The 14,468-nt window shown below is 44.8% G+C and overlaps 1 protein-coding gene across 1 annotated transcript; it reads left to right on the top strand.

Moving 5' to 3' along the window:
• Positions 1-256: 256 nt before the first annotated feature.
• Positions 257-12,808, top strand: LOC139424616 (nuclear pore complex protein Nup133-like). The gene is made up of 26 exons (XM_071176626.1): positions 257-477; positions 573-688; positions 824-927; positions 1,165-1,269; positions 1,507-1,638; positions 2,734-2,904; positions 3,003-3,158; positions 3,751-3,821; positions 3,950-4,097; positions 4,347-4,497; positions 4,841-4,998; positions 5,219-5,310; positions 5,792-5,961; positions 6,118-6,212; positions 6,429-6,653; positions 6,890-7,012; positions 8,700-8,799; positions 9,028-9,285; positions 9,533-9,666; positions 10,192-10,350; positions 10,565-10,700; positions 10,922-11,040; positions 11,654-11,734; positions 11,828-11,892; positions 12,128-12,216; positions 12,481-12,808. Exons 1-26 carry the CDS (start codon positions 350-352, stop codon positions 12,615-12,617), a joined length of 3,423 nt encoding a protein of 1,140 aa, XP_071032727.1. The 5' UTR covers positions 257-349; the 3' UTR covers positions 12,618-12,808.
• Positions 12,809-14,468: the final 1,660 nt, after the last annotated feature.

Raw genomic sequence — 14,468 nt, forward strand, 5'->3', positions numbered from 1 at the left:
ACTCGTCTTGCCTGAATGTGATGGCAGGAAATCTATATCGTGTTCTGTTTACTGCCAACCAATACACAACAACTAGCTACTTGCAAAAGGCAATCAATTTACAATCAGTAATAGTGTCATTTTAATTGAAGGTATTATTAATAAATGACAATGCTATTCGTAAAAAATGTATTAGTGTTCAAACAAATGTTTTCAATGGCACGATCTAGTGGACCAACTATGTACTGCGAATCTGAGTTTGTATTTCATGACGTATATTTCATGCGCCTGAAGTTTCATATTGTGCGCGCAAAATAAGAAGAGCTGTCTGGAGTTGAATGAATATTGAACATTTTGGGGCACAGCTACGATGTTTAGCCCTCGTTCTACCCCTAGTTCAGGCCGAAGGCAGTCCTCAAGAGGCACCGGTAGAAAGAGTCTCGCCGGTACACCTACAGGGCTTCTCTTTTCCCCACGTAGGACGTCGTTAGCAGCGAGGTGAGTGTCCATGCGCCATCATTGTCAACAATGTCTCTTGAGGCACAGTCACTCGTGGAGTGTTTTTTAAAAACTGCTCGCCTTCTCATTTCCAGATCAACTCCCACGCGTGTCCAGAGCTACTCAACTTCAGACGCACTCCACTTCGATGTCCAGACGTTTGGCTCTTCTCTACCTGTCAAAGTCATGGAGGCTTTGACAATGGCTGATGGTGGGTCATTGACTCTTTCCTGTCATTATCTCTCTGCGAGTTATACATACTGTAGAATGCATTGTACAGGTCATCCGGATCAATGCAGTCTGGCTGATGTTCTCTCCCACGGGTTCTGTGTTTTGTGTCCCTCAGCCGATGACCAGATCTCTGTGAAGGTGGATGAGAGTGGCTGGGCCTGGATGGTGTGTGGAGAGAGACTGATCATCTGGAAGATCTGCCAGACTGCTGTTGCAAAGGTACAGTCCATTAGGTCACACCGTAGCGAAACGCTTTGAAACGGAACACAAAATGAGCGCTCCTTATTGGGCAAGTCCAGGTAGAACCCTACCTCTTTGTGTCACTCCGTTTCAACACTGGATACACAACCCTGGTAGATAATTATGAGATATGCAACACATTGATACAGTGTGTCCTATAATTAAAAGAAAAACATGCATTGCCAATGAGTGAACTTTCTCTGTTGTGTCTCCTAGTTGTCAGTATGTAAGGGCCTCCAGCTGCCTACTAGTGAGTTTGCCTACTATGCTGATCTCGTCTCCATATCATCTCCCAGCCCTCTGGAGACTGCCAGTGTTCAGGTAATCAATGACTATCAGGAAACTAACCTATTCAACCTCCGAAAATGCAAAAAAGTTCCCACCTGTCTGCCTAATGACTTTGCTGTTACAGTAGCTTTTAAGCAGCTAGCCTGAGTGTCAGTGTCTTTCTGCTTTAGTCTACTCGTTGTCTTTGACAAGGCGTTGAACTGAAATTCCAATCGACACACCATCAGTCGTGGTTGTTTACTGTTGTGGGACTTTTTCTTGAATGCTCAGTCTATCTCTGTCATGGCGGTGGCTCCAGAGGGAACAGCCCGGTTCTGGCCCAGTTTGGCCCACGAGGGGAATTACACTGAGACTGTGGTCGACATGGGCGAAAACCTCTGCAACTTTGTTGTGGCTGTTAGGGTAAGTTGTTATGTTGTGTATGCGTTGTTCTTGTTTTGAATACAACGCTGCTCCCTCAATCACAGATAAAGATGTATAGAGCAGGTTCTCATTATTAGTGGATTGAGAATTACCAACAAATTGTGTGTAAAACGGTAGCACACATTTTATTTTTATTTCACCTTTATTTAACCAGGTAGGCTAGTTGAGAACAAGTTCTCATTTGCAACTGCGACCTGGCCAAGATAAAGCATAGCAGTATGAGCAGACAACACAGAGTTACACATGGAGTAAACAATTAACAAGTCAATAACACAGTAGAAAACAAAGGGGGAGTCTATATACAATGTGTGCAAAAGGCATGAGGTAGGCGAATAATTACAATTTTGCAGATTAACACTGGAGTGATAAATGATCAGATGGTCATGTACAGGTAGAGATATTGGTGTGCAAAAGAGCAGAAAAATAAATAAATAAAAACAGTATGGGGATGAGGTAGGTGAAAATGGGTGGGCTATTTACCAATAGACTATGTACAGCTGCAGCGATCGGTTAGCTGCTCAGATAGCAGATGTTTGAAGTTGGTGAGGGAGATAAAAGTCTCCAACTTCAGCGATTTTTGCAATTCGTTCCAGTCACAGGCAGCAGAGTACTGGAACGAAAGGCGGCCAAATGAGGTGTTGGCTTTAGGGATGATCAGTGAGATACACCTGCTGGAGCGCGTGCTACGGATGGGTGTTGCCATCGTGACCAGTGAGCTGAGATAAGGCGGAGCTTTACCTAGCATGGACTTGTAGATGACCTGGAGCCAGTGGGTCTGGCGACGAATATGTAGCGAGGGCCAGCCGACTAGCGCATACAAGTCGCAGTGGTGGGTGGTATAAGGTGCTTTAGTGACAAAACGGATGGCACTGTGATAGACTGCATCCAGTTTGCTGAGTAGAGTGTTGGAAGCCATTTTGTAGATGACATCGCCGAAGTCGAGGATCGGTAGGATAGTCAGTTTTACTAGTTTTACATACATTTTGAACATATTTATCTGATTAAACATTATGTGCTGTTGATTTCATCCCACTTCCTCTCCTCCCTCATCCCACCATCCCTCTCTTCCCTCAGGGGGGTAGTTTCATCGTGTCATCCTACAAGGGCCAGATGATGCGCCTCGGGGCGGACCCCTCCGGAAAGCTGCAGCAGAGGGCGCTACAGCAGGGCCAGGGGGTGCTCTCCGGCATCGGACGCCGCGTCTCCAGCCTGTTTGGCATGCGCGCCCCGCTCACCAACAACAATGCACGTTTCTTCTAGTGGAGTCCTATGAATCCCCAAATGATGGTCATTAATTGGTAATATGGTGATATCAGCTCACAGACCCTCTCCTCCCTCTGTAGCTCCACAGTGTTCTGTGGGTGGGCGAGACGGGCTGCCTGTATACTCTGACCTCCTGTGGGCTCAGTAAATGGGAGGTGGATGAGGTCACAGAGCACCAGGTCCTCAGCTGGGACTCCAGCCGCGCTCTAACGGAGAGTGTCGCCGACGCCATCTGGGTAAGCAGAGCAACACTTTACATGAATGTTGTGTTGCGTTACTTTATGTCAGGTTGCGGTAAATCACGGTGCGTTACTTTGAGGTGAACCGTCCTCTTGGTTGTACAGGTAACTGTCAAGATAAAGGAAACACTAGAGTAAATGAGGGACACAAAGCATGTGCTTCCTGAGTTAACATATCATGTTTAGCCATTTTGGTTACCGTGGCTAGAAGAGATCTCAGTTACTTTGAAAGAGGGGGATCAAAGGAGTATAGGGGGTTTAAAGTGTGTGTGTCTCAGTCACCAGATCTCAACCCAATTGAACACTTATATCAGATCCCGGAGCGATGCCTGAGACAGTGTTTTCCACCACTGTCAACAAAACACCAAATTATGGAATTTATTGTGGAAAAATGGTTTTGAATCCCTCCAATAGTGTTCCAGACACTTGTAGAATCGATGCCAAGGTGCATTGACGCTTTTCAGGCAGCTTGTGGTGGCCCAACGCCCTATTAAGACACTTAAGTTGGTGTTTCCTATATTTTGGTAGTTACCTATAGATTGGATGATTGTCCTGAAGGCATGATCTGTTTTCTCTCACCATCTATCAGGGGTCAGAGAGCAACTATGAGGAAATCAAGGAAGGAGTGAACGTTACCTACATGGACATGCAACTGAGCCAGTAAGTCGAGCTCTCATCTCGGTTTCTGGATGTGTATTTATCTCACTACGTGATTTGATGTAATAGTCAGCTGGTGACTGCAACTTTTTATGATTCTACATACTTCTGACTATAATTTTGTTTTCCAGGGATGGCCTGGTAGTGTTGGCGGCAGCCTGGCACCCCTCAGACTCCCCCTGCCTGGCCTACTTCTGCCTGGTCACCCTGCTGGACAACGGCAACAACATCTCTGATGAGCTCTCTGTGGAGGTCACCAAGTACAACCCCCCCTTCCAGGTCAGTCTTCACTCAATTGGGCTTCAACTGAAATTGTGTATTATGATTCACAAAATTTTTTTTTTTTTTTTTTTGAGTTTGAAAGTGGCAATATGTTCCTTAAGTAGACTTTCTCTAAAAAAGCTCAAGGCTTCATGCATTTGGAATGCAATTTTTGCAGACATGAAAATATCAACCATATTGGTCTTCCTTCAGTTTAAATGTCGATGTTTTTGTCTAACGGTTGATATGTTGTGTTATTCCCCTCAGAGTGAGGATGCTCTCCAGGCCATGAGGCTGATGTTACCACGGGCCTCCAGCCCTGCTGCCTTCCTGTACAACGAGGAGCTGGTGTTTGCCTGCTCCACCGGTACCGGCAGAGGAGGTCTACCTGAGGAGAAGATCCCCTTCAACACACCTGGTAAGAGACCTGGATAATGGACTCAACGTTAGAGGACATTGGGTGCCTCTCAATAGTTTAAAGTTGGCCCATTTCCTCATCTCCTTTTCTTAATAACAAAATTGACAAGAAGAGGAAGCCTTTAGACTGTTGACATGCACCCAATGTTTTAAACTGAATGGTATTGATGAGTTGAATGGTGTAGATGGCTGCAACAGCTCTCAGTAATTCATAGTTATCATAATAATATCATCAACCTTTTTTTTTTCTTCTTTTTAGCTCATTATCCATTTTCATGAATGGGCAATTTGACTTGACTCGCCTCCCATGTTTCTATTCTCACCGTCCTCCTTCATCTCTCCAGGTGACCGTCTGCGTGGTGGGGGCTGCTGTGCCAACCTGCCAGTGTTCTTCTCCCAGAACAGTGGTCTGGTGGCCGTGGTGGCCAGAGAGAGTGCCTCCATGCTGCCTGAGACCATGGAGGACTCCCTCTGCTTCTCCCTGGCTGGGGCCGGCCCTGAGGTAGAGAGTAGAGTCAGATGAATTAAAGCAGTGCCAGGTCTCTGATATGGAACGGGGTCACCAATTGACCTGTGTGAATAATGAGATGACATTAAATTGGTGAACTAGCAATGTTTAACATTTTTTTTCTTTCCATTTTCATTATTTTTACGTAATTGGTGAGTACACATTGTTTTATGACGTACGTTATTTATGACTTGACCCTTTTTTTTGTTTCAAGGCAACTGCTATGGAGACTCCGACTAGGATGGAGCCTGTAGCGCAAGAGGACAAAACCAAACTCCTAAAAGCAGCGTTTCTGCAGTTCTGCCGGTAAGTCTGCAGAAAGATTGTGTGACGTTGGCCCCAATTGCTGAAGTTTGAGTTTTATTGACAGTGACACAGACCTCCGTTGTAAAACAAGGGACTTTGTTTGTTCCTCCCCTGAAAAAATGTCCCTGCGTTGAGGACAATGTGGGATTTAGGTCTGTGTAATTACTTGCTCTCTGTGATTGCATCTGCGCTGTTGTTGTTAAGCTCGAGCAGCTGTTACTGCCAAATGAGGGCGCAGGGCTCTGAGTTTTTTTTACAGAAAGAGAGAGGGAGTATTTGAGTGAGTGTGTGTGAGAGAATGTACATGTAGACAGAGTGAATGGGGTGTGTACACTTCAAATGAGTACCACTAAGTAATTATGTAAATGTATTTTATGTGTTTTCGAGAATTACCTGGTTAAATGATCTAAGCAGTACACATTGTTACTATTGAGTTTACCTTATAATGTTGTGAGTAGAACGTAACTGTTGTGTTTGTCAGGAATGACCTGGTGGGGGCCCAGACCATGACAGACGAGCTGTTCCCCCCGGAGGGGGACGGAGACGGGGAGGTGGGCGGGGAGCTGGACCTGGTGGTGACCCGGATCAACCTGGACCTGGTGGATGACTACCCAGCCTCAGACCCCCGCTGGGCCGAGTCTGTCCCTGACGGTGGGAGGGAGGGAGGGGAAGGAAGGAAAAGAGAACAGAAAGAGGGAGAGAAATGTAGACAGGCGAAGACATGGAAATCTGTAGTTCTTTTCTATCTAAATGATTAAAATATTGTTCCACATAGAAGTGACCTTGTTTCTGTGTTGTCGTGTCCAGAGAGTGCTGGCTTCCCCCTGACCTCCCTCATCATCCTCCACCAGCTAGAGGACAAGATGAAGGCCCACGGCTGCTTCATGGACTTCCTGCTACAGGTGGGTCACCTGCATAGAAATATATTTCAGTCCCGAATAATCCTGAATAATTCTAATCCTATGTGTCACCGTGGGATCGGACTTCATTCCAGGGCTCCTCACAGATCTATGAATAAAAACTGATATGTCATGACTGAGTTCAACAACCTTACCTCGTTTCTCCCCACCCCTGTATCCTACTCTCTTCGACTTGCTCTCTCCCCCCATCCCCCACAGGTGGGTCTCCTGGACCGGCTGGGCCAGACCGCGGTGCGCTCGTCTCCCATGGCGACGCGCCTGTTGCTGTGCGAGCACGCCGAGAAGCTACAGGCGGCCATGACGCTGAAGAACCACCACGCCAAGCACGGCGAGCTGGTCAATCGTGCCATCCTCATTGCCTTGAGGAAGAGCAACGCAACCGTATCCACCAGCCTCACGGCCGCAGACGTCTTCTTCAGAGAGGTGACAATGACAGAGATAATATCCCCAGCAGGGCTGGGGTCTGGTGACAATGACAGAGATAATATCCCCAGCAGAGTCGGGGTCTTCACACAATTTAGATGATTTGAGATTCCAATTCAAATCATCAAATAATTTTGTCAATTCCAAAACATTAGCTTTGGGATTGTGGGAAGCTTCTGTCTTAGGCCTCAGGTGAGGTTATTAAGGGGTGTGTGTGTGTGTGTGTGTGTGTGTAGGTGTCTCAGATCTCCTCAGTCTTTGAGTGTCTACTAGAAGAGGAGGAGAGGACTTTGAAGGAGAACCCTGTGGACTCTGTGAAGTGGGCTGAAGTGGTGCTCAGTGTCAACACCATCATCAAGGTACACAACACAGGCAGTGCAGGCTCTCTGTATCCACATCCATAGTGTTAGTCACGTATCTCCCATGCATGTGTATGGTTGCCTTTTGATCATATGGTGTGCTTCTATATACTGTGTATCTAGAGTGCATTCGGAAAGTATTCAGACCCCTTGACTTTTTCCACATTTCAAATGTTATTTTTGTTACATTAGCGTTATTCTAAAATTTAAAAATGTATATGTTTTTTTCCCCCCTAGTCAATCTAAACACAATACTCCATAATGAGAAAGCAAATAGAGGTTTATATACATTTTTGCAAATGTCAACAAACAAAAAAACGATCACATTTACATAAGTATTCAGACCCTTTACTCAGTACTTTGTTGAAGCACCGTTGGCAGCGATTACAGCCCTGAGTCTTCTTGGGTATGGCGCTACAAGCTTGGCACACCTGTATTTGGGGAGTTTCTCCCATTCTTCTCTGCAGATCCTCACAAGCTCTGTCAGGTTGGATGGGGAGCGTCACTGCACAGAGAATCTTGTTTCTCATGGTCAGAGTCCTTTAGGTGCCTTTTTGCAAACTCCAAGTGGGCTGTCATGTGCCTTTTTACTGAGGAATGGCTTCCATCTGGCCACCCTACCATAAAGGCCTGATTGGTAGAGTGCTGCAGAGATGGTTGTCTTTCTGGAAGGTTCTCCCATCTCCACAGAGGAACTCTGGAGCTCTGTCAGAGTGACCATCGGGTTCTTGGTCACTTCCCTGACCAAGCCCCGATTGCTCAGTTGGGCTGGGTGGCCAGCTCTAGGAAGAGTCTTGGTGGTTCCAAACTTCCTCCATCATTCTTAAATGGAGGCCACTGTGTTCTTGGGGATCTTCAATGTTGCAGACATTTTTTGGTACCCTTCCCCAGATCTATGCCTCAACACAATGAAAACAGGATGCACCTGAGTTCAATAGCAAAGGGTCTCATAGCAAAGGGTCTGAATACTTATGTAAATAAGGTATTTTATTTTTCATACATTTGCAAACATTTCTTAACCTGTTTTCGCTTTGTCATTATGGGGTATTGTGTGTAGATTAATGAGGAACAAAAAATAATTGTATACACTTTTGAACAAGACTGTAACCTAACAAAATGTGGGAAAAGTCAAGGGGTCAGAATACATTCCGAATGCACTGTATATACACTGAGTAAAAATATAAGCCCAACATTTAAAATATTGGTCCATGAGCTGAAATAAAAGGTCCTAGAAATGTTCCATACGCACAAAAACTTTATTTATGTTTTTATGTTCCTTATTCCTTGTTCCTTTATGTTTTTATTTATGTTCCTGTTAGTGAGCATTTTTTCTTTGCCCAGATAATCCATCCACCTGACAGGTGTGGCATATCAAAAAGATGATTAAATGGCATGACCATTACACAGGTGCACCTTGTGCTGGGCCTGCCTCCCCAGGTGCTGGGCCTATGACCACCCATGGCTGTGCCCCTGCCCAGTCATGTGAATTCCATAGATTAGGGCCTAATGAATTTATTTAAATCGACTGATATCCTTATATGAACTGTAACTCAGTAAAATCATTGAAATTGTTGCCTCTAGCGTTTTTATATGTTTGTTCATATGTCTAGGTCATGTTGCGTGTGAGGTTGTATTTCTTGTGATGGCACAGTCAGTAATTTGTGTACGTTTGTGGGTTGTATTGCAGGACATGCTGCAGGCTGCTGGTCAGTACAGAGACACCAAGGCCTCACTGTACAGAGCCTCAGAGAGCACCCCTGCTGAGCCAGAATACATCCCATGGACCGGTACATTCCCTGTTGAACACACACATGCACATAGTAGTCGAAAGTAACTTCTTATAACACCTTGTCTCCTTTTGTTAATGTCAACTGATCTGAAAAGACAGGATAGGTGAAAGCGAAATGCTAGATCCCTTTCACTGCGATGAAGGAGAAGAATTTCGAAGTCTCCCAAACGTAAGACAATTGAGATGTGCCCTTAATCCCCAAACCTGTCTCTTTCTCTCCCCACAGCCTCTAGCGGTCTGGGAGGGGTTCGCACCGTCATCGTCCGCCAGCACGAGGTGATCCTGCGTGACGTGTACCCTCACGCCGACTCGGAGCTGCGCAATGGCCTGAACGAGCAGCTGGCAGCGCTGCTGGACGTGCTCCTGGGAGGCTACGTTGCCCAGCTGACCTCACTGAGACCGGGCCGTCCGGGCCAGCAGGACCGCTACAACACCCTGGAGATGGAGTACACGCAGCGCCGCTCTGAACTGCTCGCACCACTGTGTGAGTGGAGATTGAACGCAAAATACCGGGCGGCCATTTTGGCTCGAGTATTTGGTTACCGGGTCAAGCCATTTTGGAATACAAAATAATTTTTATCTTAATCCTTTCAGTGGAATTACACATTTTATAGCTAAATCTGGCTGATATTTTTCAGAAATTATAAGTCTGACTGCTTATTACATCCATTATAAAGGTATTATGTACACTTAAATAATATTAAGGGTGTTAACTTTTCTTTATGTTCCAGTGGAACTGGGTCAGTACCAGTGGGTGGCGGCACTGGCAGAGAAGTACTGTGACTTTGACATCCTGGTCCAGATGTGTGAGCAGACTGACAACCAAAACAGACTGCAGCACTACATGGCCAAGTTCGCCGACCAGGTTCGACACTAATCCTCTAAAACCAGGGTGGTGTTCATTAGGTGGAGAATTTTTGAAATGGGGAGGTACTACTTGAACTGGTCCAATAAGAACACAGGTGTTTGGTTGTCGTGGCAAAATGTTTTGCTACTGTGTGCCGTACTGAACACGACCCAATTTTATCACTGGTGTTTTATCAGATCTGGCACTAACAAGGGATATGTGCATGTCACATTTTTTGTTATTTAGCAGACCCTCTTATCCAGAGTGACTTACAGGAGCAATTAGGGTTAAGTGCCTTGCTCAAGGGCACATAGACAGATTTTCACCTAGTCGGCTCGGGGATTCAAACCAACAATCTTTTGGTTAGTGGCCCAACGCACTTAACCGCTAGCCTACCTGCCGTTACTCAGACTGCGCATGTAAATCATACATTGGTACCCATTATGGGATAACATCTATATTTTTTTGTATCTCAAGCTAGGACTAAACTAAGATTCCATAGATGCTGCGTGTTTCATTTAATTTCCATGTCACTTCCTGTAGAACTTTGCGGACTTCCTGTTCCGCTGGTACATGGAGAAGGGGAAGAGGGGCAAGCTGCTCTCCCAGCCCATCGCCCAGCACCAGCAGCTGGCCAGCTTCCTGCAGTCCCACGAACACCTCAGCTGGCTGCACCACATCCACGTCCATGACTTCAGCAGTGTAAGTGGAACACACACACACACACTCTCTCATTCTCACACACACACACACACACACACACACACATCAGTTGACCTTAGTAGCTAACTTGTGAACATGCCGCTTCTTATGAAAAGACATACCGTAGTTTGGCAGTTGCATAGTGCAGTTTCCAATGTTAAAGAGACAGTGTTGCATTTGTGATATTTATTTGACCATCTCTCTCTCTCCCCAGGCTTACAAAACCCTGTATGGCCAGGCCAACATGGAGACACGTTACTTTGTGAAGAAGAAGACCCTGTTGGCTCTCAGTAAACTGACTGCCCTGGCATCAGACATGCCTGAGGCTGTGATGAAGAAACATGTAGACGGTAAGGGGCTACTTGAGATACTTCTGCTTAATTCTCACTTAAATCATACATTATTGTCAATGGGAGTTATGAACATGTATTTTAAACTATGTTAGTATTTATCCCTAAGACAACAGACACTATTTGATGCAAAAGAAGCAAGGAAACCTCTGTTCGCTGGAGGGTGTCTAATTGGTGAGTTCTGCAGGGATATCACCAGTGTTTTCTTTGTCATCCTACAGACATGGTAGAGCAGGAGCGGTTCCTGCTGCACCAGGAGACTCTGCCCAAACAGCTGCTGGAGGAGAAACAACAGAACCCCGACACCATGCCCCTGCTCAGCGCTCACAACCTTATTAATGTAGGAACACACATCAGTGGACCACTCACATTACCACGTAACCCAACACAGACAACCTTACCAAAGCACCATTATAAACTGGGTGGTTCGAGCCCTGAATGCTGATTTGGCTGACAGCCGTGGTATATCTGACCGTATACCAGGGGGATGACAAAACATTAATTTTTGCTGCTCTAATTACGTTGGTAGCCAGTTTTCTAATATCTATAAGGCACCTTGGGGGTTTGTGATATATGGCCAATATACCATGGCTAAGGGCGGTATCCAGGCACTCTGTGTTGCGTTATGCATAATAGCTGTTAGCCGTGGTATATTGGCCGTATACCACATCATACATTGATACCCATTATGGGATAACATTTTTTTTGTTATATCTCAAGCTAGGACTAAACTAAGATTCCATATACCACACCCACTCATGCTTATTGCTTAAGTAGACCACACTCGCAGTCGCACAACCAGTAACTCCACATAAATCCACATACCTGCCACCACACAGACACATGATGACAATACAACACACACATCTATCCTCCCTGTCACCAACTGAACCCCAAAATACAACTCCTACAATTACCAATGGACTGACCTAATTTAACTATTTTCTCACCAGCTGTATATTTGTGATGACAACCGACGAGCCAATGAGTATGACTTCAAGAAGGCTCTGGATCTACTGGAGTACATAGACGAGGTAGTCCTACTGCCGCTAGCATGAATCCTTAGCTCAGGGTTGATTAATCAAGTCTGTCAGGGTTCACTGATATGGGGCATATTCCTGTTGCAGGAGGACGCTGTGGACATTGAGGGACTCAAGTGTGAGATCTTCTGCAAGGCCCTCAAGAAAGACGAGTAAGTACCGCTCAATGGCCCTAATCCTTCTAATATCTCACTCTTACTCCCTTTGTTGCAAATTTCCTAATTCCAAATCTGAAAGGATTGGATAGGTGTAAGTACACTGTTTGACACTTCTTACATTTTGTTTGTTGTCAAGTGTGCTTTCTATAGTGAATGCAATGAATGAATAAGCATTATTGTTGTTATTGTAAGTTTGCATTGAGCTTCCTTTTCGCTGTGTTGCTCACAGCTGGTTGTCTGCTGATGGGAACGATGACCCTCTGGAGGCAGCCAAGGACAGCATCTTTGTCAAGATCCTCCTCAAGCTCATACAAGAAGGTAAGCACTGCAGTAGCCATTTTGGTCCGGTGTCTGACTAAAGGATTTCACTTTATTCTCATCAGTTAATTTGTTCGGAAACAACACATTTCAAGAGTTGCTTAAGAGATATTTAGGAGATTGTTGAATTGTTGTAAAAAAAAAAATGTTTTTATTAATGACAAAATTTTGAAAAGGGGTATTGAGTGTCACTGCTCTGTTTATTATGTACCTCTTTATGACCCTTCCAACCTATTCAGAATGTGTTCTCTTGTTGTTTTCCAGGTGTTCCTCTACAGACCTACCTTCCTGACGTCAAAGACCTTCTTCAGCTGGACGAGATGGAGGCTTTGAAATCAAAGCCCACTTTTGAGTTTGTACTGCGGGCCAACTATGAACATTACCTGCAAGCACAGATCTGATGACCCCTGACCCCTTTCACAACTATGTCTCCCAGGTTGCACTTGGTTTGTTCCTTTCTTTCCATTTTTACTGTTTGTTTGACAAAAAGATAACGTGTTGCAATTTCGAAAAATAAAAGTCATATTTCTGTAAATGTTCTGTTCTTTTGATTTTGGCATTCACAAAAGACTAAATTTTTTGAAAAACAAAATGTATTGTTTTATTTCCTTTACCTCGATAACCTGGGAAATGGCAACATATGTAGATACACATCCTGAATCTCCAATACATCTAGATCTCATGTGATAATTGCTTGAGTAAAAGTCAGGAGAGTATATGTCATGGATTCAGATGGAGCTGTAAGACTATGACCAGGTAGATGAAACGGTACACACCTCGTGGAAAATATACCTAGACTAGCCGCTCGAAATGAACACAACATCCATCTCGACCACAAGCCACGCGCATTGACTAACGTGCCGTGAAAGGCTATTGGGTTTCTGCAGCAAGCCATTGGGTGCTTGTGGCCTACATTGCCAACTGTATTGGTTTCTTGTTTAAATAGCGGGGCCTGACTCCTCAAGTGTCTCTCCAACCCTTCGAGGAGTCTGCAACTGATCCACTTTCACTGATGGCAGAAGCAGATGGCCTCTGTCTTGTCCTAAAAATAGAAAATGGAGGTTAAATTAGGGACATACACAATAAATTACAGCCACCGTCTTTATGTGGGGAGGGGGATTGAAAGTTCAGTAGCCGTATATGGGGTGGGATTGAAAGAACTCCCTCAGTAGAAGGTGTGCCAATAGCTTTTGATTGGCTTCTAAGCATACTTTTTTAAACCTTCTCAATAGTCTTGATTTACTATTTTGAGCAGTTGTCATAGGGATGGTGACTAACTACCTGGTAGAAACTTTCACAGATCTTTGACAGTTTGTTTGTGTCAAGAGTTCCAGGTTTGGAAGCCAGGCTTCTGCTGAATATTTGATCACAGGACTTCCTGTCTGGCTTGTAGAATGCCTCCATGGATGGGGTTGTTGTGTCTGGTTGGTATGGAGATAACATTTACGAGCCTGAGTATTGGTCCCGCATGGCGCTTGCAACGCCAGGGTTGTGGGTTTGATTCCCACGGGAGACCAGTACGAAAATGTTTGCACTCACTACTGTAAGTCGCTCTGGAAAGAGCGTCCGTTAAATGACAAATGTCAAAATGTTAATATTGGTATATGAAGTAGGCTATCCCATTAATAACATGTCTAACAAAGCTCAGATATATTATAGGGACCAACGGAAGTTGGATAATGACATGCAATTTTAAACATTTTGTTTTCTTGTTCTAAAATACCTTTCCACAAGTACATTTAGTTGGATACCTTGGCAGTGATGAGTGAGCAGTTGGACAAACGTATCAGTTTATAGAGACACTTTTTTTTTTAAAGGCTGGGCTACAAAAAAGGAATTGTTCATGCCTTGGTGGCTGGCTGCAGCTGTTGGGCTGCATGGCTAGGGTCCTATCTGCTTTCACCTAACCCCTGTTCAGAGAAACCAGACCATGGACACTGTTAGTAAATGCGGAAATTACAAGTGACCAGCTACCACACGAAACGCCCCCATCTCAAACTTGATGCAACTCCCCCCCCCCCCTCTACTTGCCGTTGCTGATGCTGGAGAATAAAGTCCATGTTAATTATTTTTCATGAAGTTTGAGATTTTAATGGCAGAATGTTTTTCAAACTTTTAGTATAAAAAAAGATGACTAGACTAACAGCTACACATACATCTTTGAAATACCATTTGAGAGACAACCCCCCCCCCCCACCCCCACCAAAAAAAGATGCTATACTTAACATGTTCTTAAATCAATTAAAATAACA

The sequence above is a fragment of the Oncorhynchus clarkii genome, chromosome 13 (assembly GCF_045791955.1).
Source record: "Oncorhynchus clarkii lewisi isolate Uvic-CL-2024 chromosome 13, UVic_Ocla_1.0, whole genome shotgun sequence".
In the NCBI taxonomy this organism is placed as follows: Eukaryota; Metazoa; Chordata; class Actinopteri; order Salmoniformes; family Salmonidae; genus Oncorhynchus; species Oncorhynchus clarkii.

Bases quoted from the DNA above. Each gene is read 5' to 3' on its own strand.
- LOC139424616 (XM_071176626.1), top strand. From the start codon at position 350: ATGTTTAGCCCTCGTTCTACCCCTAGTTCAGGCCGAAGGCAGTCCTCA. The intron at 689-823 runs GTGGGTCATTGA...TGTGTCCCTCAG, and splicing joins GGCTTTGACAATGGCTGATG to CCGATGACCAGATCTCTGTG. The intron at 12,217-12,480 runs GTAAGCACTGCA...GTTGTTTTCCAG, and splicing joins CCTCAAGCTCATACAAGAAG to GTGTTCCTCTACAGACCTAC.